Genomic DNA, 27,597 nt, shown 5'->3' with positions numbered 1-27,597 from the left:
ACATGAGAAACAGGTTATTATTTTCCTTATTCATGGCTAAATCGAAGGATGACAATGCTAAGTAAGTACTTGATATTATATCAATGCTATTTTCACACGATATTCATCTATTTAAAGCGCTCTTTACCCTAATACTACCAAGATTGTCAGTGTCGGTCATTTGAACTTCCTTGTAGCCCAGAACTTTCATGTGGTCAAATACTGCCATTGACCACTATGCCTCTCTGAGCTATAAGACTTTTGTATGCATGTCTATTTGCATTCACGTGTGAATGAGTGTGTATGCTTTTTTATGTGTAAGCTAGAAGATCTTGCATGTATTGTAGCGCGTATTTATATGTATACAGAAATAAAAAAGTAGTCACCGTAAAGAGAAAAATCAATAAGTATGATAACAGGTACGCATGTGCATTGCTGTGTGTATGGATGTGGAGCGGTTATATTGGTGCCCTTTTTATATGGAAGAGTGAATGCCTTTTTTATGCAAGAAAGAAGGAACCAAAGGCCAAGGTCTCGCAAACTGCTCCCTCCAAGACAAAACAAAAACAAGATAACAGAGAGCTAAATTCAAGATCCATTCATTTTGAGATGCCTGGACACACTGCGAGTGAAAGACTGAAGATCGTAGGCAGCAGGAAAATAGACAGAGGTAGACGGTTCCAGAGCTGACCTTTTGCATACATGAAGGACTGGGAGTAGCAGTTAATTCTTGCATTAGAGGGTTGGACAAAAAGGGATGAGAGTTTGTTGCAGACGGGTGCCACGTGCCCGCCGTAGTGGTGGAGGGATACATGCAAGCAGACAGTTAAGAGGAACAGTGACCATTGGCGCAGCGACAGAAAAGTGATAGATGCAACAGTGAAGCGAAGAGACAGAGGTTGAAGGGAACCAGTAAGAGGAGGAGAGTTATTGAGACGAAAAACCTAGTCCCCACCTTGTTGAGAAGAGCTGTATGTGGGGAGCCTCCCTACACATGAGGATTGTATTCTACACTGGGGTGAATAAAACCCTTGTATAAAGTCAGCAACTGTGCAGGGGTAAAGAAGGTACAGAGTCGGCATGCGCGCGCGCGCGAGTGTGTATGTGTGTGTGTGTGTGTGTGTGTGTGTGTGTGTGTGTGTGTGTGTGTGTGTGTGTGTGTGTGTGTGTGTTAGGTGGATGGGTGGGTGTGTTTTATCATTCATGCATCTGTGTGTGTGTGTGTGTGTGTGTGTGTGTGTGTGTGTGTGTGTGTGTGTGTGTGTGTGTGTGTGTGTGTGTGTGTTTGTGAGAGTGTGTTTTACCAGTCATCCATATGTCGTGTGTGTGTGTGTGTGTGTGTGTGTGTGTGTGTGTGTGTGTGTGTGTGTGTGTTTTACCATTCATGCATGTGTGTGTGTGTGTGTGTGTGTGTGTGTGTGTGTGTGTGGGTAGGTGGGCGGGTGGGCTGGTGGGTGGGCGGGTAGGTGGGCGGGTGGGCTGGTGGGTGGGCGGGTGGGTGGGTAGGTGGGCTGGTGAGTGGGTGGGTGTGTGTGCACGTGTCTACCACCAGATGCAGGTGTTCATGGCCCGTATTCATAAGCCTTGTAGAGCCTAAGCAACGTGTTAGAAACTTTGTGTATACCAGTCTTCGTTTCTACCTCTGCCAAACCTTTCTTAGCCAGACTGGAATAAGAAATAACATGAGGTGTACGGGGAAGTAAAATAATCCATTTAGATATTTAACACTGAGGCTCGTATGACTCGTAGCTCCATAAAACTGTCTACGGTTACTTGCAATGAAATGCCAGAATTGCCCCGGCCTTGAGGGGGATAATTGTAGACTCTCAGAGTTTTAGGCTCACTCTCAGATTAATAAAATCGTCCGACATGATGAGGGTTAATGGTTAGGTCTTATGACTCGCTCTCACTTTAATAGTACCGTCTGGAGCTAGTTAAATAAAATACTAGGGTTATCCTCACCATGAGAGAGTTAATGAAGACAGTCTTAACACGTTGTATGCCTCCCCACTCATTCACCTGAAAGGAAAAAAAAAAATCTTCTGATGTTAGCTGGAAAGAATATTAGAGATGTCACGACCATTAGTGAGATAATGTGCTGTATGAGGCAAAGTCAAATGGTTTATGGTTATATTTAGCCACTCCGTAACGGAAAAAATCGTTAAAATTGACTAAGAACCTTTATGAATAAGACCACAGATCCTATGTGATCTCCCTCAACATATTCCACACCTATTCGTACCCTACACCTGTATTCTCATATCTCACTAGGCAGTCACTTTCCTGAGGCCCAACAGTCATCTTACGTGCCACACACCTTCACGTCCAATCATTGTTTTCCATCAGCAGCCCACGGTTCAATCCATCCCAAACATTTGCACGTCACAGCCTCCGTACCTGTCACTGTTCTCCACATCTGTCTCTTTACACTCCACACCTTTCCCTTTGTACTACACACCTGTCATACTGTATTCCACACATACCTGTCCCTTTCTACTCGATAACGTTTACTGTTTTTCACACCTGTCTTAATGTACTCCACACTTGTCTCGCTCTACTGTACACCTGTCATATTGTACTTCCACGCTTGCCGTGCTGTGCGCCACACCTGTTGTATCGTACTCCAAGTCTGTCATATTGCACTACACTCATACCTTTTAGTACTCCACGTCTGTCACATTGAACTTCACTCCATTCCCTCGTACTCCACATCTATATTACACTCCATTCTTTTTGCACTGTTCATGTATCCAGGTCTGGTCGTAGAGTAGCGTGTCTTTTCCTTAAGGCCCAGCAGTTGTCTAAGGTGCATTACGGCTTCTCACACCACCACTTTGATACTGATACCCCACCGTCCGTAATGAATACATGTTAGGGCTACCTCATTCAGGGCTAGTGTAATAATGTATTGGTGGAGGTGTTTTTGTGACATGCCTGTAAGTTTTAGGAAAATGAGTTGGGACATTTAGCAAAATTCAAATCCACAGGCTGTTCCTCGATTCAACATGGGATTGATGGTGGTAGGTGGTGGCGACCACTATCCACTCACCTAATGTGGTGCTTCCTATTTTTTCCTTCACCTCTATTCTTGTTTTTATGTGTCTGCCCTGCTCTCATCTTATTTCTTCCATCCTTCATGTTACCTTTGATTACTCGTCTTTCTACTTCACTTATCGACAAGCTTAAAGTTTTCCTGTAACCCAGGAGCCCATTTACAACTCTGAGTGGTAACCATATAACCTAATAACGGGATAATGTGGAGCCTACCATTGTGCCCCTGTTAACTGGGTGGTGAGACGCAAATGCGGCGTCCATCGGGAACCAAACCTCCCCACTCTCTCCCTCGCCTTGCTTTGGTGAGGAGCTGTCTGGTGAGTTCACTGCATGGGGTTTCCCAGAATAGGTGGTTGCTTTCCTATGGCTGATGGGTTTGCACGGCCAGACAGACCGGAGTTGCTTATCAGCAACAACAACATGGGACTGAACTCGCGCCCTTTCGGGCTGCAGGCCCATGGACAAACTCAAGGCCTCGCAGGCCCAAAGCACTATATAACGTGGGACCTCAGCTATGCTCATGAACCTTATCTTCGTGCGTAGTATATATGCCAGCTCCGTGTGTGCCGTCAACTGTGAGAAACTCTGCAAAATAATAAATGCTGAAACGGGCTAACGGGCCACTAAGGAAACCTGTAAAACTTTATAACCCATACCACAGTAAAAGAAAAAAAAACGGTATCCGTTTCCCAAATTCGTCGACCCATAAGACTTTTTCAGGTCCTGGCCACACTTCCCATTTGCGCCTTACTGGATAATCCAGCAGCCCATTGCTCCGTCCTGTTTTGTACCCCACACCCAGTTGCACTCCATACCTGCTGTCTTGCACTCCACGCGTATTAAACTGCATTTCGTGATTTTGTTCTCCGCTACCTATAACAAATATCAAATTTTACGCCTATCATTCCCACACCTGTCATTTCCATACCTGTCATGTCACACAGCTCTCAGTGACTTACCATACCCACCCGTCAGTTTAATTCCGGTTCGTTCCACAAACCTTTCTCTGACATTCACCTCAACTGTCGTTCACCCCACCTTCATTCACCACACTTGTCATTTGCTACACGTGTCGTTCACCCAACCCGTGATTCACCACACCTGTCCTCTTGTTCCTCACACTTGCCAGTCGTTTTTTATCCCACGCATCTGTCTAAACATTCTGCCACCATTTCTTTTCGCGTTTCTGTTCTATCCATCGTATCTGTTTGATTTCCTGCCCGTCTCTTCTTTCCAATGATCGATTTAAAAACTCATGTATTTATCCATCTATTGTAATCTGTCCACCTGCAGTATGTTTTAGCTTATATTTGCCAACTGATTTGTTTTTTGAATATCGAGTAAACCATCTGTCAACCTACCTCTCGATCCATGTACTAATTAAATTATCAATATACCTGTCCACACACACACACACACACACACACACACACACACACACACACACACACACACACACACAGTAGGTCTGCGCAAAGGACAGTCTATCGATTTTCATTAATCAATCCCCTCATCCCCAAGCCCATCCTCTTGCGTCCTATTTTGTGAATGCTGTATCTCAGTAGCCGGACTCTTCTGGATTCATGATACTGTACACATATCAAGCCTATGGCAAAGACGAAGCCTATCAGTTTTCAGGGTTCTTGGTTCATGCTCCCTTTCTTCGCTCATCCTCAACGGCACATCATTGTTTATGGACGTCGTATTAGGACCAATATTTGTTCTGCAAATTCACATACACCATAGGTCCATGATAAAGGCAAAGCTTAAAGATTTTCAAGGCTATAGATCATCCATGCTACCCCTCCCTCACATCCCTAACACATAGTGTGGATGCCATATATCAGTGACAGAGCCACCTTTGTTTGTTCTACTTCACACAGATGACTGGTCTGTGGCGAGGGTCATGCGCACTTTCCTTTAAGGTTCTAGGTCCGCCCTCACCTGTGCAGCCCTCCCTTTCCAGTGTTCCAATATTTGCGGGTGTGAACCTCATTAACCAGGCTAGCTTTTTTTATGTAACCTTGCACACATATTATGCTTACGGTATATCTCGAAAATTATGCATCAGAGAAGAAAATAGCTGAAAGCCACCCCCTCTTTGCTAACACTGTATATTCTTGAGCCACTACCAATCAGTCCCATTAATCAAAACTCATGCGTTAGAAGAAATCCTGACCCTCCTCTGTCTTCCCTTTCACCCTTGGCCGCAACGCATCACAGCATGTGGATAGGCCTATGAAATCTCAGTTACCAAACTGCTTGTAGACATATCCATGCTCATCTGTCTCTTCAGCTATCAGGTATTCAGTATCTGTTCATCTACCTACCTGTCTGTCCAACTATCGAACCATCTGCTTAACCACTTCTCTACTTATCTGCCTATCTACCTACCTATCCACCTTCCACTTATCCATTCATCTGCTAATTTATCCATCTGTAACCAATCATCCATCCATTCACCTATCCACCCTTTATTTATGCACTAACCTCCGCCAACGGTAATAATTATCAGTCTGTCAATATGTCTACTATCTAGTCATCCAACTATCCATTTAACCATCTACCCCTATCTATTTTCCACCATCTAGCCATCCAAGTATCTATCTGTCTACCTATCTTTTTATCTATTCACCTGTCAGTTATCCACATATCCGTTCCTCTGTCATCTGACTCTCTAAATGTCCATCCATTCCTCAGCTTATCCACTTACCTCTCCGTTTACCCATTATTATTATCCATATACTGTGTTTGTTCATACCAGCCATTCGTGAGTCCAACTTTCCATCCACTTATCCATATCAATACACATGCACTTTCCCAGACATCCATCAATTATACTTTTATTTCTCCATCTATTTATTTGACTGTTTATCCACCCATTCCCATGTCCATCCACTTTTCCATATGTGTCTATCTTTTTATTTACTGTGCACATGAATACAGTATCTAGTACTCATCTATAAACTATCTATTCATTTCTTCGTCAGTTTACCAGTCTGTTTATCCAGCCTTCTATTCATCCATCTACCCAACCATCCATTCATCCATCCATCCACCCACACCAACCATCCATCCATCCATCCACCTCTCACCTATCCCTCTGTCGGCAGGGTGGTGCTTGTGTTGGTGCTGGCCAGTACATTGTCTGTTCTCATCAGCCAAGGGTTGGACGAGGATGGACCCGTGGACCCTCAGTCTGTCCCAGCTAACCTCAGCCTTGTCACCCTCATGGCGGTGCCGTGGCCCAGGAGAGGTGAGTTAACAGGGGATAGGAGGATAGGGGAGGGCTGGAGGTAGAGGACAGCAAAGGAAGGACAGATGAGTGAGGCAGGGAAGGGGGAGGGAGGGCTGAGGACTGGGGATAGGAGGGGAAGGTGGGGGAGTAGAACAGAGGATAGGATATGGTGGAGGTGCAAGACTTAATAGAGAGTAGAATGGGAGAGAATGAGACAGAAGAATGGAAAATACTGGAGACTGGGGAGAGAGGATGGGATGGGAATGAATGTGCGGGTAGGGGATAGGAGGGGAGGCCTGTGAGTGGAACAGAAAATAAGGAAATGAGAGGTGTGGGAAAAGGGGCTCTAAGTAGAAAACATTGGGAGTAAGGTATGGGATAGTGGTAACAATAGCCCTAATAAGAGTAATAATAATAATAATAATAATAACAATAATGACGATGAGAATAATAATAATAATAATAATAATAATAATAATAATAATAATAATAATAATAATGACAATAATGATGATGAACATTCTACCAACTCTACAGACGAGAACTGGTACATAAATCGGTGGAAACGCTCGTGCACCCGACTTCCCGACGACCCAAGACGCCACCAATACCAGCCCGACCCGAATAATCCCGACGACCCCGAGGCGCCCGAATGGACCCGACCCGACAACTCCACCTATCCCGAAGGCGACACTTGGAACTGGAACCGACACCCCGACCAGCTGCCCGATTGGTCCAGCCAGGATGTGAGGTGTGTGTGTGTGTGTGTGTGTGTGTGTGTGTGTGTGTGTGTGTGTGTGTGTGTGTGTGTGTGTGTGTGTGTGTGTGTGTGTGTGTGTGTGTGTGTGTGTGTGTGTGTGTGTGTGTGTGTGTACCTTTGATCCTGCCATGCAGTTGGCTACTGATCGAAGTCATTCAGATTCAGTTAGTAGGGATGAACCACTTCTCCATTTCTTTTTTTTTGTCTAAAAGTCAAGGGAGAAGCAGAACGAAAGGAGTTTGTGCCGACGGAACCTAACTTTTCATACCCATATTTTCACTTTTTTTACTTTCCTCATTTTTGCCTATATCCACCCAGCTCATCACTATCGGAGGGGTCGAAGGAAGAGGAGCAGAAGACCATGACCGAGAGTGAGTTGGATCGCCGGAACCTGAGTATCCCCGTGGGCAGTGCGGCGTACAGGCACCAGCACGCCTTCAGGAAGACCCACCCGCTGGCCACCAACATGTCAAGGCTGGGCTACTCCATGGATAGGGCCAGCTGCGTCATGAGGGATAGGTGGGTGACACACACACACACACACACACACACACACACACACACACACACACAATTCTATTTTCACATGCACTGTGTTGTTCGTACCAAAGACACCTCTTGCCGGTTCGTACTTAACTAACAAAAGGTTTTACATATATTTTGCATTTCCATCACTATCTCGCGAAAGGGGCATGATGGACTAAAGTGAAAGGTTAGTTGCAACCTGCAGTGCACCGATTTCACGTCCAAATGAGACCAGAGCCACAAGAGCTATAACAGCAACATACGTAGTCTTCCATAATCTTTCCCTGTGCACTTTGTCTCCAGTCCAAAAATGGCATACGGTATACTCGCATGCATTCTCCACTATGTCCTACTGTAAATATGTGATCCACGCATCCCCTATCGCTGCTAAAAGAAACCCTTGTTCATCACTGATAAAAACTTTCCGATACAATCCTTATCTTATCTTCATCTATAGGCATACGTGACCATTATTGTGTTTTCCCTATCATCAGAAGTTTTAATGCCTAACTCAGTTTAACTACCGCATTCTCTTCCAAACTCATTCTAATCCCTCTTTGTTCCTCCTGACCCATAAAATCAACACATTCTAACCCCTCCTAGCTCCTAACCCATTAATTAATCCACCATAACCCCCCATAGTCCCTCCTAACTCATTAATTAATTCACCATAACCGCTCAATGTCCGTCCTAACCCACATATCATCCATCCCAACCTCTTCATGCTCCTTCTAACCCATTATTTAACCCATCCTAATCCCTCCTTACCCATTCTGCCACACTCCAGAATGAACCTATCCTTCGAGACCACCTCCCTTGACACACAGTGGACTGGAGAACTGACCTAAACCATCTTAACATCTTAACTCCTCTTCACTTAACTTCTGTCCTAACTCTTTTTCACGATTCTCTCCCTATCATAGATTCCCTTAACCCATTCTATCCCAATCCTAGGTCCTCCTAACGAACCTCAGCTCCTCCTAACCTATTCTATCCCTATTCTAGATTCTCCTAGCCCTTTCTTTCCCAAACATAGCTCCACAACTCCTCTTGACCCATTTTATCCCTATCCTAGATTCTCATAACCCATTCTAACCCAATCCAAAGCCCTCCTAACGAACTTCAACTCCTCCTAACCCACTCCATTCCTGTCCAGGCTTCTCCTAACCTCATCCATCCCCCCACCAGAATGAACCTATCCCGCGAGACCTCCTCCTTCGATGCCCGTTGGATCGGCGACCTAACTCCCTCCCCGTACTGCGACCGGTCCAAGCTACGACCCCGCCCTGCACCCTGCACCGCTGGGGCACGGTACAGGAGTGTGGACGGTACCTGCAACAACCTGAAGAACCCTTCTTGGGGCGCTTCCTTCACCGCCTTCAGGAGAGCTATGCCCCCGGATTATGGCGATGGTTAGTAGTAGTAGAAGTAGTAGTAGTAGTAAAAGTAGTAGTAGTAGTTTTGTTATCATTTCATCCCTTTCCACAACATGTATCATACCAACTCTCTTTCCCGTTAATACGTGAAATGGCAGGAATACGGAAGAGGTTATTCAAATCCTCTAAATTCCCGCCTCTACCTCACGGGTCTAATGTTCCACACAGAATACTATCGAGTTAAAAAAAAATGGGGCGTAACCGTTGCCGTGCGCATCTCCACACACTTCATTCACCCACTTTGTTCATTGGTCAGTTCTGTTGCTTCCTTAACATCCATACCTCACCTAGTCAGTTATTCACTTCACATATCTATCCACCTTCCTCTTTTCCTTCCAATTCACTTCCTGCCCCAAAACACACTCATATATACTCATTTTCACCCTGCAGTTCATAATCACTTCCTCCGCCAACGAAGCTGGAGAAGGTTATGTATTCACCCGTGTCTGGCTCTCTGCCTGTCTCTATGTCTGCTTGTGGACATGATATATATATAAAGCTGTAATTGGATTTCAATAAGATCTGGTGGCTAAGTGGGCGCTAGATCAAGGAAGAGTTTATTAGATTTTGAGGTGTATCTGGATGCGGATGCAGAAATAAATTAGTTTTCATTGACGTCTTCGAGATTCAGTAACATGACACTTTTTTTTATATGTCTGACTCTGGGTATAGGCTTCACAGCCAGTTCCCAAGGCCCAGTATTCCTTCTGTATACCATACACTTCCACATGTCACCACTTCAGCGCTAACACCCACCGACCATATTGAATACATGCTAGGGGTCTCAAACTGGACTGGTGTACGGATATCAGCGAGGGCGTTTTTACTACACGTCGGCAAGTCTTCTGGTAGATCAGCAAAGTCAGCTTTGGGGAAATTAAAATCCATAAACTAAGACCATACTGTAGAATGAATTGATTGAACATGTTAACCCATTAAGGTATTAGTCTGGTAGGGAAGAGGAATGACGGCAGTAAATTTTATATTTCACTTGTGTTGACAAAGTATACGCTTTGTGACTGCCTTCTGTAAATGTGACTACACCATCACAACACGCTCTCTTCTGCTCTTTCATCAACAAGCTTCTTTACTCCATATCTATTATGGATCTCTACATTGCGTAAGCTTTTCCATCTTATGCAAATTACATACATGCTTAGGAAGGTCTCATTTCTACGTTTATTACTGTTAACCATAGAAATTTCAGCGACTTGGTATGAGAGAGAGAGAGAGAGAGAGAGAGAGAGAGAGAGAGAGAAGCCACAGTCTGCCTCACCACGCGTCACCTGACACCATGTCACGTAGACACACCGCAAGCCTCTCCCCCTCTCCCTTCCATTCTCTCACTTCCTCAGTCCTGCTCACTCACTCTCCCTCCTGCTCCCTCTTAGAGTGTTTGTCCCTTTCTCATGCTTTGACTCTCTCTCTCTCTCTCTCTCTCTCTCTCTCTCTCTCTCTCTCTCTCTCTCTCTCTCTCTCTCTCTTTCAGATTGCAGATTACTTTCTTCTAAATTTCGCATCTCACAACACTAATGCATATCGCTGGTATGTGGATACATACTAAATTACATTACAATACCTCTACAACTTTAGAAAAATATATCGCAAAGATTATAGAGGTACTTAAATATTTATGTGGGGTAGTCCTTAAATATCCATTTTCTTATATTCTTAAATCAAAGAAAACTTACTATTACAAACATTTTAGACAACCTGTAGTATAATAGTCGAATTTTTCATTGCACACAAGCTTTCATAAGTTGTGTTAGTATATCTTTAAGCAAAGCTTAATTCAGTACTCACATAGTATTTTAAAGGTGAACTGTCACCATGGCCAGAAATGGTCAGTGTTTAAAAACAAACGTACTTAAATACTTATTTAAATAGGCTACATTTGTACTCAGGTACTTGAGTTTATATATTCTTTTTCTCTGTGTATTTAAACACGGTGTACAGAAAGTTATGGCATGGTTTAAAACACATCATGTATATTTTACTTTGCTCTTTCCAGACAACTGCAGGCCTGTTCGGCTTAGGATAGACTTCTCAAATAGTTGGGGGTGGGGGGTAGATACCCCCCTCATTAGTCCCTTCGTTTCAGGGCATCTCTCCTGAATTGAATAATATGGACTAATGGCGAGAATAAAAAGTGAATTATAGCATCGAAATGAAGGGTAAACAGTCGTAATGATCTAGCACGCACCGGGACAGGTGGACGAAACTAAGGTCCGACGTTCGCTACCAGTCTAGGACAACAATAAACTTTTCGGTCATGACATAGTTTTCTCTTGTCCATCTGTCAACAGGTATCTCAGCCCTCCGAAGAGCGAAGGACGGAGGGGAGCTGCCTGGAGCGAGGACAATAAGCAACGTTGTGCATATTAATAGGATGGAAGACTCTCAGTCCTACTCCGTCCTGACCATGAGCTGGGGACAGTTTGTGGATCACGATATCACTCTGACAGCGCTGAGTAAAGGTATGAGAGAGAGAGAGACAGAGACAGAGACAGAGACAGAGAGACAGACAGACAGACAGAGAAATCACTAAGTGCAGTCTAATTCAATTCACTCCCCAGACAAACCTAACCCAACCTGACCAACGTAACCGAACGTAGCCTAACCCAGCCCAGCCTAACCAATCGCAAGGTAATCTACCCAACCTGACCTGATCTAATCCAGCCCAAAATCTGACCTATGTAAACTATCCAACCTGAATCCGACATAATCCACCCCGGCATAACCCAGCTCAACCTAACGTACCCTAACCCAAGCTAACCCAACTCAGCCCGACCTAACCCAACCAGACCTAACTTAATCCAGCCAGTCCCAGGTCAAACTAACTTACCCTAACGCGACCTGACTTGGCCTAACGTTACCTGACTTGGCCTAACGTTACTGACTTGGTCTCCTTCTCTCCACCAGGTAAGAGAGGTGAGAGTATCCCGTGTTGCTTGTCAGAGGTGAGGAACAACCCTACCCTCCGCCACCCTGAGTGTGCACCCATCGCCCTGCCCCGCGACGACCCCTTCTACGCCGCCTTCAACCAGTCCTGTCTGGAGTTCGTACGATCAGCGCCGGCGCCCAAATGTCATTTTGGTGAGAGTCTGGGATTGCCTCATTATTATTATTATTACTGTTGTTGTTGTTGTTGTTGTTGTTGCTATTGTTGTTGTTCTTGTTGTTCTTGTTCTTGTTCTTGTTCTTGTTAGTAGTAGTAGTAGTAGTAGTAGTAATAATAATAATAATAATAATAATAATAATTAATAAGCTAAGGCTTCAGTGCGTGTGGATGGTGAACTAAGTGAATTTTTCTCTTTGGAGGTTGGGTTGAAACAGGGATGTGTCATGTCTCCATGGTTGTTCAATCTGTTCATGGATGGGGTAATAAAAGAGGTACAAGGTAGGGTAGTGGATGTTGGAGTGGCCCTGGTGAGAGAGGACAGTGTTTGGAAACTCCCTGTACTGTTGTTTGCAGATGATACTGTGTTGTTGAGTGAAGACGAAGGTGAGCTGCAAGGCTTGGTGGATGAGTTTGGGAGAGTGTGTAAGAACCGGAATCTAAAGGTGAATGTAGGGAAGAATAAAGTGATGGTCTTTGAGAGAGGTGAAGTCAGTGAATGTACAGCGAGGTTGGATGGTGAGGAATTGGAAAATGTGAGTACGTTTAGGTACCTGGGTAGTGTGATGAGTAAGGATGGAGGTTTGGAGGGTGAAGTGCTTGAAAGGGTATGGCAGGGAAGAAAGGTTGCTGGTTCTTTGAAAGCAGTGATAAGAAACAGGGAAGTGAGCATGGAAGTGAAAAAGTTACTACATGACAGTATTGTGATACCAACTCTAACGTATGGAAGTGAAGCTTGGACGTTGCTGGAAGGACACAAGTCAAGAGTGAGAGCAGTGGAAATGAGTTATTTAAGAGGAGCCTGTGGAGTCACATGGAGAGACAGGCTGACGAATGAGGATATAAAGGAGCGTTGTGATGTGGATGTGGATGTGATAGGAAGTGATATGAGGAACACAATGAGTTGGTTTGGCCATGTGGAGAGGTTGGAGGGTGAAAGACTGACGAACAGAGTGTATGTGAGTGAGGTGGAGGGGGGAAGAGGGAGGGGCAAGCCGAGGATGAGATGGAGGGATGGGGTGGAGAGGTATATGAGAGAGGGGGGTGTGAGTTGGGAGCAGGGCAGTGAAATGGCGGGGGACAGGGCGACGTGGAGGCGATTTGTTTGTGGCCACCCCAAACGGGATTGAGGCGTCTGGCAATAGATAGATAGATAGATAGATAGAATAATAATAATAATAGTAGTAGTAGCAGTGGTAGTAGTAGTAGTAGTAATAATAATAATAGTAGCAGTGGTAGTAGTAGTAGTAGCAGTAGTAGTAGTAGTAGTAGTAGTAAGAGTAGTAGTAGTAGTAGTAATAGTAGTAGTAGCAGCAGCAGCAGCAGCAGCAGCAGTAGTAATAGTTGTAGTAGTAGTAGTAGTAGTAGCAGCAGCAGCAACAGTAGTAGTAGTAGTAGTAGCAGTAGTAGTGGTAATCTCGTTTTAATTCAGGAAATGTTATTTGAAAGTAAATATAGCAAAAAATGCATAGTGAGGCTAAATAGTCAGGAATCAGACAACGTAATCGCCTTTAAGTAACTACGTAGTGTGATGAGCAAGGATGGGAAATGTGAGCATAACGTGCGAGAATGTGTACAGCAAGGAGGGAGATGATGGTGCTGAACATCTGGGGTCGTGACAAGGACTAGGAAAGAAGTATGGAAGTAAAGAACTCGTTGTATGCAGTGGACGTGACTTTCCTATTATTATTTCTGAGTGTCCATAAGAATATAGACAGAACACTTCAAAGCGGAGCAAGGAAAATACCTTTCCACCTCTCCACAGCCCCACGCTGGTCAGACTGACTGTTGAGCACAGATTGTTTTCCTCTTGCCCCTGTATACCTAATAGAATCACCGAAGACGTGGATGTAACATTAATTGTTGCTGGTTGTGATTCAGGGGAACTTTGAACCTAAGCAAAAACTGATTGTATTCCTTTATCCCCTCATCTCGAGGACACATTTCTATATTTTGTTCTTGTTGCTACCAGTATGATATTATTGAGGGTGGGAGAGCACCCCAGAAGTGAAGGAATTAATAAAGCCTGTATCTAGCCCCTTCAACTCGTAAAGTTTCTCCTTAACTGAGTGATATCTCTGTAGAATCCAAGAATATTAACAGGAATGACGTAACGTTGCTCGGGCTGAAGTGTTATTTGACGTGCAGTCGATTGGCATAATTTTCACCCTTTCGTGTTTGCCAGGGCATCGAGACCAGCTGAACCAACAGACAGCCTTCCTGGACGGCTCGGCGCTGTACGGTACCTCAACAAAGCAACTGGCCTCTCTCAGGGCGTTCAAGGACGGATTGCTCAAGTCACAGGTGGGTGGGTGGCCTGTGGGATTTTGTGTGGGTGTTGGTTTATATGTTGGGATGATCTGTGCGGCTGACGATTGTGGGGTTAAGTCATAGGTGGATGGTTATGAGGGCTAGTGTGGGTGGTGGGTTAGATGGGTGGGTGGTTTGTCTGACTGGAGCTTGTGGGCCCAAGTTACAGGTGGATGGGTGTCTATGGGGCTATTGTGACTGGTGGGTTGTGTGTGATGGAGGTGTGATGGTTCGGTGGTTTGTGTGATGCTGGTGGAGGTGGATGGAGTCTTTGTGTGTTGAGTGTGGGGATTGAGGTGGTGGTGCTGGTTGGTGTGTGTGTGTGTGTGTGTGTGTGTGTGTGTGTGTGTGTGTGTGTGTGTGTGTTTGTGTGTGTGCTTCCTTACTGTGTGGCTTTGCTTTTTGTAATTCTGTCAGAATATTTTTAAATAAAAATTGAAGATTTTAGCTACTGAATTGCTTAATCACAAATATAACTAAAAGCTGTTATGCTCAATCCACGACAAAATAATCATAACCCTCGGTGTGCTTTTCATTTTGCAACATAGTGCCAACAGATATTGAAATGTGTACTGTAACTCAGCTTTCAGGAGCCGCAGTTTTCTCCTCATTCGCTCATTGAAGTAAAATAACATAACATTAACCTCAATTTCCAGTTACTCCTCATTCGCTCACTGAAGTAAAATAACATAATATCAATCTCAATTTGCTGTTACTCATGATTGCCAGAGCTTCCCAGTAATCGGAAAACATCACTTAGGTATTTCGCCACTATGCATATTTGATAATCATTTGCTCAGTGAAATAATGTGGCATGAACATCAATATTTACAGTAATTAGCCGAATTATCAGGCATATATATATGGATAATGATTCTCTCTCTCTCTCTCTCTCTCTCTCTCTCTCTCTCTCGTACGTGTAGATAATGTATAGTATAATCATTACAGCTAGTGTTAAATCCAAACCTCCTTGTTGGGACTAGAATTTTCGTGACCTTTTGTATACGCAACTCTCTTTCACACACAGTTGACCCTAGACGGCCGGCAGCTGCTCCCCCCTTCTAAGGACCCCAAGGACGGCTGCAACACGGACGAGCAATATAAGTACGACCGATTCTGCTTCCTCGCTGGTAAGTTACTTCACGCCCCTTTAACCCCTTCATTCCGAGGACGTATTTTGATGTTCTTTAGCTGATTTCACTCACCTTGGGTCTGACGTCTCGTAGTGAAGGGGGTAATGAAGGCCGTATCTGACTTCACCAGTGGGAAAAGTATCTCCCCAAGGAATAAAATCGTCTGCAAGCAACAATGACGCCTTTTCTTGGCACTGCTAGATGATTTATTCTGCTTGGGTAGATATTATGTGATGAAAGAGAATAATGGAGATGGGTACTAATGCGATCACTACGAGGTATCACCTAAGGTGGCTACAGCCATCTGGTGGTAACAAGGTTAAGATAAAGAAGTCGTCGTGTTGAAATGGTTAACCCTTTCAGTACTATTATATTTCTTTGTTATATTTAGACGATTTATTTAGCTTAGGAGAGACTTTTCGAACTTGGTAGGCGCAAAAACAGCCTTAATGATCCTATTCACTGTGAGTGTCCTTCCTAATTCGAATAAAATCATCAGGTGATTGCACGAGTAATGTACACACACACACACACACACACACACACACATATATATATATATATATATATATATATATATATATATATATATATATATATATGCATTTAAAACACCATCTTTAAGCAGAAATAATTTGTCTGATGCAAGAAGGAAAAATGCACCAGTTCTCTGCGATGACACCTTTTCATGTTATTCTTGCTACCCCCAGACTATTTTATTTAGATGTGGGAGACATCTTGTAGTGGATGGAACTAATGCAGATGGTTTTTCATCCCACCACTACCAGGTATCTGTCTTTAAAATAATAAAACCGACTGCCGGTGCTGTGACTGAAAGATAAAGGACCTTCTCACTACCAAACCTTAACTTTATATTTTATTCTGGCTACCTCAGAGCCAGACCTAAGAGAGAACTATCAAACTCGGAAGCTATATATTGCTTTTAGTAACCCTATCACCAAGAAAGATCTCCTCTTAACTAAGTGAAATCATGTAGTCAACTATTGCTAATTCTACAGTCTCACTCACCCAACTTCCAATCATTACACATTCCAGTATAAGTTCATTTTACTCATGCAATCGTAAATCTTTGTTCATCCAGTTCCCTGTCAGGACTTGCTTCAGATTTTCTTTGTCACCCCTGTTCCTTATCCTCATTCATCCAATCCATAATAATCATTCATCTGATACCCAGTCTTTATTTTTCTAATCCCTAATCATTATTCAGTTAATCGCTTGTATTAAATAGTCTAACCCTTAATTTTTCCCCATTCACTCTGCCCGTCCCCAATTTCCAACCAACTCAGTGTCTAATCACTATCCCCCCCTTCCAAGGCTATCCGAAGACAACCAAAAAAATCCTCCAGACACTCCCCCAAAACACCTTCACCTGGCACACTCCCTGGCCCCACTCCTAACTCATCCTGTTCCCCACTCACTTCACTCCACTCACCCAGTCCTCACAATTTGTTCATCCAGTCCCTCAAATTTACTATTCCAATTTTTACTCCCCCGTCTTTTTGTCCCGACTTGTAATCTTTATTCTCTCAATCCCTAATCTTTTTTCACCCATTGCCTCATCTATATTCACCCACTCCATCGATTAATTCACCCAGCCATAACTCACCCCACTTTCATTTTGTCCAAATCCATATTATTTACTTATTCAATACCCAGTCATTAATCCTGTGCCTATAATCTTTGCTCATTCACTCCCTGATTTTCACTCATCGAAATCCCTAATATGTGCACATCCAATCCCTAAACTTTACTTATCCAAACCCTAATCTTTACTTATACAAATCCCTATCCTTACTGATCTAATCTTAAATCTTTATCCATCCCAGTCCCAAACCTTCAATCATTTAATCCCAAATCCTTCCTCCTCCCACTCCCTAATCTTCACTCATCCAGTCCCAGATTCTTCTTCCTCTCACTCCTTGATCTTCACTCATCCAGCCCCAAATCTTTCCACCTCCCACTCCCTAATCTTCATTCATCCAATCCCTAATCCCCAGGTGATCCCCGGGCCAACGAACAGATCCTCCTAACCATCTTCCACACTATCTGGGCGCGGCAACACAACCAGCTGGCCATCATCCTCAAGGACCTGAACCCGGACTGGGAGGACGAGAGGTTGTTCCAGGAGAGCAGAAGGATTGTGATAGCACAGATCCAGCACATCACCTACCATGAATATGTACCTAGCGTGCTAGGTGAGGCAGGATTGGGAGTACTAGGACTATTGGGGAGGCTGGGGCTCGCGAGTATTGGGAAGGTTAGGGACTGGAATTATTGGTGTATTCAGGGATGGAACTTCAATGGTTGAAGTTTAGCACTGGCTTGACCGGGAAATGTTATAAGAATGGAAATGAATGAGGCCTAGAGATCAGAAGGACTGGAAAGATTAGGAATGGAAAGACTGGAGGTTGGGTAGACTGGGGACTAGTGAGACTGTATATGTGAAGGGTTGAAATGTGAAGAATTGAGATGAGTTAGGAATGCAGAATGAAGGGATCAGTGAAAGTGATCATTGGGAGGACAAGTGACTGTTGGAAGAGAGGGAATATTGTGATAGTGCATATCCAGCACATCAACCGCCGTAAGTATGTGGCCAGCGTGCAGACTGGATATTAGAGGATTGAGATCAGTAGAATTTTGAGACTGGAAGTGTAAGGAATGAATGAGGAATGAGTACCGAAAGCTTGAAGACGTGAAGACACAAGGCTGAAAGGATAAGAGACAGGGAAGACTGAATGTTGGTGGGGCTAGAGACTGGACAGAACTAATACTAGTGTTACGGTACTCCTGCTGTTGCTATTATTACCTTTAATATTTACTGGTTGTGGTATTAATCATAGCATGTGGGAGTACTGTTGTAACTATTACTTTAAAGAAATTCCTCTGGTCACTATCAGGGCCAGCTAGTTGGGGGTCCTAGGCTAAGCTAGATGTGGGGGCTTCCACCCAGGATTGGGGTCCCCATAAAAGGATTTTGATGACCATCACTGGATCATGTATGGTGGCAGCTGCATTAATGTTTATCATTTATCTGTTAATTTCGTTAAGTTTTTATTTCTAAAATCTTTTTCTAATAAACGGGGATCCCTTCAAGGGTGGGACCTTGTATGATGCCATCTCTTGTAATATTCATCGTTTATCCATTTATTTCTTGAAATTTAATTATCTACTGATTTTTCAAAAAACGGGGCCCTTGCAATGGTGGGGACCTTTGGCTCGTGTCTACTGTGCCTGGTGTAATACAGTACGACACTCTGACGAAATATTCATAATCACCAACACAGTCAAATAACCACGAGTTCAATTCAACCAATCATTTCACTCCTAGAGGCGTAGATAGTCTTGAGTCGGGTACTTTACTGAAAGCTAGATACATACATACATACATGTGTAAATAGATATTTATGTCTATATTTATATTTATTATATATATTACATGTTATATAGATAGATAGATATGTGTGTGTGTGTGTGTGTGTGTGTGTGTGTGTGTGTGTGTGTGTGTGTGTGTGTGTGTGCGTGTGTGTGTGGTCTGCAATTCACCCAAAACTGTAACTTCTTTTACAGTAGGCTACTAGATTCCAGTTTCTGTGTTTCACCGATAATTTTCTTTATTTTCTATTTTTCTGTATTTCAGACACAGATCTTGTGTATCATATTCCTTGTCTTATATTCCACTGATAAAATATTTCATTATCACTATATTCTGTATATTATCCATTCATAATTATTACTCCATCTTACCATACTCCATATTCTACATTTCAGCCATAACCATATAATATCATGTTCATCCCAAGTCTAATTTCACAGACAAATAAAATTATACCAACATTCTGAATTTATGTTTATTTTAAGGATGTAACAATTCGGCCGTAAGTTTTGTTTTCATCCCTTGATCTCTACAGGCCCAAAATTTATGCGGCACTTAGGCCTCAGCCCCCAGGGAGACGGGATATATACTACAGACTATAATCCCGAGTTTCACCCGGGCATAGCCAACGAATTCGCAGCCGCTGCCTTCAGATTCGGACACAGCCAGATACAGGTATGTTTCGGACGGTGTCTGGAGAACTGCTTTGTTATTTTGGGTTTTGTGAGAATTTTTGCTTTATGTTTTTGGACATAAATTTAATGTGGGTGTATTTTAGCTTACATATTGATCAGCAAGTTTATGTTTATTTGGCTTTCTGTATTACCTGTTGTGTAGAAATATTTGCTGGTATTTATGTATTATTTAATGATATACATCCGTCTGTGGCTGGTATTGTCGATGGCTTAGCAGCCTCCTCAGCCTTTCTTCCTTAGCAGATTATTTCCGCATATGGCACATTAGTAACAATTTTTATACATTCTGTAATCTACGTCGTTACTAAGAGGATATAAATAATATACAAGAGAATATCAGAGTTTGATATGCAAAACAAGACACTGAAGAAAGACAGTATCCTCATGAGTTTAGGATATTGTCGAACGCCCCTTCCTTGGCAGTTTATTTCTGTTTATAGCATGTGAAGAATCATTACCTATGATTTGGGTTCTCTCTTTGACCGGTTCTGTCATGGGCACGATAATATCCTCCAGGTGATGAAAGAGCAAACAGAGAGCAAGCAGCCAGCAAACGAAGTCTACCTACTTCCTACAAAAATCTTCCCCCGACTTAAAGTTTGTGGAGTTGTCACACCTTACTGAGCTGCCGCAGCCTGTCTGAGTTGGCGTAACCCAACGGATCATTTACTCTGTCTTATTGGCTGCAGCTTACTGGACTGCAACAGTCGACCCGACTGTGGTTATTCACCAGCCCATGAGGGCAATGAGAGACGAGTTTTGCCTCGTTTACCTCGCCGACAGTCAGTAGTGGGAGCCATCTCCTAGCCAAATACTGAAACCTGAGTCATAACTAATGCCATGGAGACTGATATCTCCACAGAAACAGTTGGATCTAAGTTCCTCTTTCTGTGAGCCCTGATGACAAGAAGGGCTGGAAGACAAAACTCTTACTCAAAACTATTGTGGCCACCCTTACGATGACGATCCCTTTAGAGGGAACTTAGCGTCATTTTAATCTACAAGTATGTGTATATATATATATATATATATATATATATATATATATATATATATATATATATATATATATATACATATATATATATATATATATATATATATATATATATATATATATATATATATATATATATATATATATATATATATATATATATATACTGTATATAATTTATTTACATGATATATATATATATATATATATATATATATATATATATATATATATATATATATATATATATATATACACTTTATTTCTATTCTTTACACTTTATTTTGAGTTCCACGTGGATTCCTCTCATTATTTTATTTATTTACCATTTGACATTAACTTAGACACTTCTTTGTTAGCTAGTGTACACTTTTTATTAGTATCGTGGTCACCCACAATTCATACTATTATATAATTTTATTATCCATTCATATTGTCAGTATTATTCTAGTATTCTAACTGTCTTTTAATAATCTCTGCTTCTCTCACATGTTGAGAGACACTTCCTCTAAGCGGAGGAGAATTGTTACTGTATATCTTTTGATGTATATGTAGTTGTATGATGATGTATATGCTTTGATGTATAGCTGTTGTCTGATACAGTGGTGGGAATGCATAGCTAGCTGTTGAGAGCCTGTTGTGACCAGATCAATGTTTGCAAGTTAGTCACACGTCAGTGAAACGTGATCAGGCCTTTTTCGCCCTATGGCCTGCTCCCACGATCTCGCTCAAAAGATAAACAGATCACTTAAACCAGTAACAGAGAAAGCGCCCTGGCAGTATGTCGTCTTCAGCTGTGTTGTAGATGAAAACTTCAATAAACTGTTAAGGCATCGTAGCGCAGTTTCTCAACCTGCATCCCCTGTTATTGCCGTCATTCCTGTCACCCCCCCCCCCACACCCACACACACACTCTTGTCCCAGAGTCTAAGTCCCAAGAACTGTTATATTCGTTAATCAGTCTACCTATGTATTTATCCTTCTAACCATCCATTCATCTCTCCAACAGGGGCTGGTCCAGAAGATAGACGCTCCCGAGAAGAACGTAGACTTCCAGCAACTGAGCACCATCGTGTTCAACCCGTTCTCCCTGTACGACACGGGTACCATGGCGGAGTATGTGCGAGGCCAGGTATCCCAGCATACCGGGGCTGTCGACACTTACTTCACGTCACAGGTAGGTGGACGTGGGTGCGAGGGGAGGGTGGAAGGAGATATGTGGGTGCCGGTGGGGTTGGAGGAGGTGAATGGAACCGGGGGGAGTGAAAGGGTGTGTGTTTGCAAGAGAGCGTGGGATCAAGTAGGTGGATGTGAGAGATTGTAGGCTGAATGTGGGTGGGTGCATGGAAGTGGGAAAGGGTGGGTGGCTTTGGATCTAGGTAAGTGGTGTGAATATATGTAAGAGGGTGTAGGTGAGTGTGGTTAGACAAGTAGATGTAGAAAAGTGTAGTAAGTCATGGGTGGGCGTAGGTGGGTTTAGATGGATACTGGGAGGTGTGGATGGACGTGGAAATGTGCGATAGGGTCTGGGAAGCCTTAGGTTGTTGTGGGGGTGGGTGGGTATGTGGGTGTGAGAGATTAGGAAGATGTTGGGACTGAGGAAAATTTGAAGGTGGGTGTTGGAGGGTTTGCGTGGGTGTGAGAAGATGTAGGTGGATGTGGAGGATGTATGTGGGTGTGGGAGAGGGTGTGTATAATTAATTAAATGAGAGCTAATGATTGTGTAGTATCTAGGTGGGTGTAAATGGTGTGGGAGGGTGTAGAAGTGTGTTTGGGGAAAGAAAACAAAAATTACCCTTCATTAACGTCTTCATTATCAGGTATTCGCCAACCTGAAAAAAATCGTGAGGTGGTACCAAGAATTATATACAAAAAACATAACGGCATTGAAAGAGTTGATGGAGAGCGTGTCTTACTCCCTTGGTGCAAGAGACCATAGTAAGCGTATTATAATCATTGGGTAGAAGCAACAGTCAAGTTATACAAAGCGTCATCGTAGTGAAAGGGTTTTTTGAAAGTAACGCCACCGTTCTCGGCTTCTTTTATGTCGGGGGTAAACTTTAGGGATTTCTAAAGCATCATAAAAATATTCTGTTCTGCTAAACCAACCTCACATAGACAACCTAAAAACACGGAGGGATTAAAAAAAAAAAACACACACACACATACACAGTTAAGCCCCTCACAGATATACAGTGAGCCCCTCAGGTACAAACAGCAGTTAGCAATTTCCGTCTTCTTTCAGGTCTCGGGTAAACTGTTTCGCGGTGATGAAAAGTTCGGACTGGACCTGGTGTCGATCAACATCCAGCGGGGCCGCGACCACGGGATAGCGGGCTACGTGAGGGCCAGGATGCACTGTGGCCTTGCACCTCCATCTAACTTCTCCGATTTGGCCAACGACATGGATGCGGGGGCCTTGGAGAGTATCAAAAAGGTCTATAAGTAAGTTTTAGATTTATAGTTATCACTGTCATCGAAATGTAGGTTATATTCTAACTAATCTGTGTTTGTCTGTTTGTCTGTCCTCCGGAGTGCTGAAAGACCACAGTGAAAATCATTATGAAATGCACGAGGATGTTGCTGTTGACTCATGATTTCACTAACTGAATTTTAGCGACACTGAATGATAAAGTCGAACTTCCACTAAATAAAAAATCACAGAATGTTTCAAGTCTATCCCAGAAGGCTAGCAACTTGAAACTTAGCTTCCTTAATTTCTTATACAATAAATTTATAAGAATGCGGGCTACCTAGTACGCAGTGTGTCGCCTGACGGCAAGTTACTTGACACCAAAAGTTCCAAGTGTTGAGATGCTCCGACCACCTGATCTGTGATTACGTGATGGCGAACGTAATGAATCGAATGAATAAATGAATACAAAGGAGCAGGTGTAGTTGGTGAAGAAGGCAGAGGCGAGGTATAAAGTACTGCAGGAGATTTGTGCCCAGTGGCAAACTGTTGGTAACGTGCATTAAGTTGCTCCACTTAACTAAGGAAATATATTGTTATAAAATCCGAGAGTAGCCTGTCTTAACAGTATGGTGTAAAAGATTATACAGATTAGTCATGACATCTGCAAACCATAATTATTGTATACTACTACTACTACTACAACTATAGTTATTGTTAATGTTGCTATTGTGGCTGCTGCTGCTGTTGTTGTGGCTGCTGCTGCTGTTGTTGTGGCAGCCCAGGAAAAAGATAAGAATCAGGAGCAAACATGGAAATTGCTAGAGGCACTATTGTCACATTTTATTAAGACTATCCTCAACATGGTCGAGTCGAGGTCGCTTTCCTTGATACTAAACGAGGGGAAGGACTGAGACGAGGATAGCGGATCTGGCTTCACGCCGGGTCATATCCACTCGCTTCAATTATTCTGACTCAGAGGACAACATTTCAGTTGAGTCTGCAGCCTCCTACAAATTGATGACACTCGGAGCAACGCGGAAAGACATGATACAGCAAGAACATGCGGGAATGAAAATGGGCTCAGACTACTGTTCAGCCTTTCACTGTCCATCGTGGAGATAGCGTCGTGTCCCTCCAGTTCTGCCTTAAGACATCAGTTAAACTCACCTATACTTGTACTTGAGGCAGTCCTGCAAGTGTCAGACTTCTGAGGCAGCAGTTATAATGTCTGTTCAACCACATATCAGTGACAGCCACATCATAGCGTCAGTCCGTCACAAGAAACCAGAAAAGACAACAAAACTTGTTCTGTTTCATCACAAGAGCTGGCATATCATGCTATCAGCCTATTGCAGGACACCATCACTCACCAGCAAGCTTCTCTGTAGATGTGCAATATGCCACCTAAGGATGGTCGTTGGCACTGTATGCAACTGTCTTCTCCGTCACTGGGACCTGCAGCCGAAGAACCGCTGTTGGAGTATCCTGCCATCCGAAGAAGTTCCTGCAAAAGTCATCACATCGGACACCTGACACTAACACTGTACACCCACACACCCTCCCCCCCTTCCTTTCTTTGGCTCATTTCGACCCCCACACCCTCCAACTCCTGCTATACACTACGCATCTGCATTACACCCCTCACACATGTACCTTTGACAATATCCATTTTGCCATATTGAATACATATCATCTGATTTTTTTTTTAAATCATCGTCATCATCGTCGTTGTCGTCGTAGTCATCAATATCAGCAATCGCAGTACTAGTAGTAACACCAGCAATAGTATCGTAAAACCACCACCACCAACCACCATCATCATCAAATTAATCATTACTATCACCTCCACAGTTCGGTAGAAGATATTGACCTATACACCGGGGGTCTGGCAGAGAGACCCATCAAGGACGGTCTGGTCGGTCCCACCTTCGCCTGCATCCTCGCTGACCAGTTCCTCAGGCTCAAGCGAGGGGACCGATACTGGTATGAGACCGACGAGAAACCCCAGGCGTTTACTGAAGGTGGGTAGAAGTGGTCTGAAGGGTCTGTGTAGTCTGTGAGATTGGCCTGAGTCATCTAGGAGGTTTGAGGGCATGATTGTACTGATTGGAGCTGTGTGGTTGACATTTTTGCCAGACATTTTAAGTCTGATTTAATTTATTATGTCAGAGTTTTATATTACCTGATCAAACTCAGGGAAAAGTTAAACATTCATGATATCGTGAAAATGAAGAGAGAGAGAGAGAGAGAGAGAGAGAGAGATTCTATTGTGTGTACATTATTAAGTCGAATCTACAGATTACGGTTTTAGAAATGTTACCGCGAAAAGGGAGAATACATAAATAGACATAAGTAAAAGGGTACAAAAGAACAGCAAACAGCAACATACCTAATGATCCTTTCGTGGTTGATACAGAGATGAGTAAGATTATGATATCTAATTCTATGAGGACAGCAAAGCAAGATGTTGATAAATAGACATACATGCATGCATATATATATATAGAGAGAGAGAGACAGAGACAGGTAAAGAGTCAGTCACACACACAGTCTATCCATCAACCCATCCCTCTCTCCACAGCGCAACTACATGAGCTGCACCGCACGTCCCTTGCACGCATCATCTGCAACAACGTGCCAGAGCTGGGCAGCATACAGCGGTGGCCCCTCAGGATGTACGAAACAGGCAACCCACGCCTTCCCTGCTCCTCCACGTCTATACCAAGGGTCGATCTCGGCGCATGGGAGGAGGGCGACATCTGAGAGGGGAAATCTGGGGGCACATTAGAAGAATGATTTTTTTTTTTTTTTTTTTACATATAAAATGGGCAGCGTTGCGAACTATCGAGGCAGCTTAGAAGAGTGGGTAATTTTTTTTTTCTACATTTTATTCCTGCTGTCTCCAAACGCTTCATTCAATGTATGAGAGAACGGTCATTCATACTGAACAGGTTAATGAGGGGAATATCTATGCCCTTTAGTTTGGAAAGTCCATCCTGAAGTGAATAAAAGCGCCTGGAAATGGCAAAAATTGAATCAAATATGTCATCGAACAGAATGGATTAAAGTATTCTGGTGATAATATGCTCAGTGTTCTCGGAAGCTTAACAAGGTTTCTAGAATTCCTTCCTTAACTGTTAACTTATTACTCCTTATTACCTTCTATATTATTTACCGTCTTTTATGTCGACATCTGTTGCATAAGTAACATACTAGACCATATTCAAGAATCAGATGCAGAAACAAACTGGTAAGGAAGAGATGCTTGGGAGTCTTCTTACCTGCTGAGAACACAGGTCTGGGACACCTAAATGAGTAAGAGCGTGCAGGGAGTATTGATTTTATCCACACATTCCTTTAGTGCCGTACGAGATGATTAAAACGGTTGGTACAGTACAAGACGATTGAAACGGTTGGCATTGTGAGCAGCGGTTAGTAATAAATTCCCTCCCTGTTGGACTCTACAAGAAATGAAGATGGAAAGCATCTTTTGAACGTTACGTGTACAGTACATAAGGCAAAAATGTAACATCCACCATACCTAAAAATCATGCAATGTAAAAAATAGCTGAAAATTTAACATTATATATGCACTACGTTGTACTTGGTTTAAATGAGTTGTTTTACCTTTCAAGTTTGTAGGGTAGTCTATACATTACCTTGGAAGTGCATACAACTCCAAACTTAATATTTTCCATTGTGTGTGTGTGTGTGTGTGTGTGTGTGTGTGTGTGTGTGTGTGTGTGTGTGTGTGTGTATTTAATATGCAAACGATTAAACATCATGAATCCTTGAAAACAGGTACACTCCTCATCAGGAATAAAGGAAAGAGGAAACTGTAATGACAAAGGTACTGAGATGGTGTGCATATAGAGGATGTTATTCATTTTTAGTTTTGGAAGTCATTTTCCTCAATAGACTGCGGATGGGATATGTGGCTGATAAAAATCTTAAGTTATTCGAAAATTCCTTGTGCAGTAGTAGACTAGAGGAGCGGCAGTGTGAGGTGGCTGAGAGGTGTGAGTGTGAGGTGTGGTGTGACTGTACCGTGTGATGTGACAAGGTGAGGTATGGTGCGGTAGTGTAAGATGTAATATGAGTGTGAAATGAGGTGTGTGTGTGTGTGTGTGTGTGTGTGTGTGTGTGTGTGTGTGTGTGTGTGTGTGTGTGTGTGTGTGTGTGTGTGTGTGATGTGGCATTAGGAGATCTGACTGAGGGTGGTGTGGCAGTGTGAACTGTTCACTGTAAGATATGGCTGTGTCTTATACTGTACTTTTTTATAGGGTCTGTAAAAATAAAAGAAAAAATAATAATGACGGCGTCTTGGGTGAAGTAAACATTAGAGAACTGATAGGTGACGAAGGGAAACAAAATATAAAAACATATTTGAAATTAAAGACAGCTTGTGGTTGTTTAATCCTGATCTGTCTGGTCAAGCAGACCCGGCGACCACAGGTAACTAAGTGCTTCTGTGGAACCGTCCTACAGGTACAGTACAGAACATACACCGTGCAGGGATCTGGCATCCCCTTGTGGTAGACA

General features: G+C 43.0%; 1 protein-coding gene across 1 annotated transcript in view; it reads left to right on the top strand.

Moving 5' to 3' along the window:
* Nucleotides 1-25,868, top strand: part of LOC145402311 (salivary peroxidase/catechol oxidase-like) — a 32,737-nt gene extending 6,869 nt beyond the window's left edge. The window contains exons 2-15 of the mRNA XM_080274450.1: nt 6,147-6,289; nt 6,809-7,022; nt 7,350-7,550; nt 8,745-8,968; nt 11,299-11,469; nt 11,915-12,088; nt 14,296-14,414; nt 15,448-15,550; nt 17,572-17,769; nt 19,483-19,622; nt 21,649-21,816; nt 22,885-23,084; nt 24,907-25,076; nt 25,637-25,868. Of these exons, the coding sequence (XP_080130576.1) occupies nt 6,147-6,289; nt 6,809-7,022; nt 7,350-7,550; nt 8,745-8,968; nt 11,299-11,469; nt 11,915-12,088; nt 14,296-14,414; nt 15,448-15,550; nt 17,572-17,769; nt 19,483-19,622; nt 21,649-21,816; nt 22,885-23,084; nt 24,907-25,076; nt 25,637-25,818 (2,407 nt within the window). The 3' untranslated portion in view covers nt 25,819-25,868. The remainder of the gene's footprint in view (nt 1-6,146; nt 6,290-6,808; nt 7,023-7,349; nt 7,551-8,744; nt 8,969-11,298; nt 11,470-11,914; nt 12,089-14,295; nt 14,415-15,447; nt 15,551-17,571; nt 17,770-19,482; nt 19,623-21,648; nt 21,817-22,884; nt 23,085-24,906; nt 25,077-25,636) is intronic.
* Nucleotides 25,869-27,597: the final 1,729 nt, after the last annotated feature.

This window comes from Coenobita brevimanus, chromosome 57, assembly GCF_032717465.1.
Source record: "Coenobita brevimanus isolate Jiangsu-jjx chromosome 57, ASM3271746v2, whole genome shotgun sequence".
Classification (NCBI taxonomy): Eukaryota; Metazoa; Arthropoda; class Malacostraca; order Decapoda; family Coenobitidae; genus Coenobita; species Coenobita brevimanus.
The sequence above is the reverse complement of the archived record's forward strand: the minus strand, read 5'-3'. Positions and strand labels throughout refer to the sequence as shown.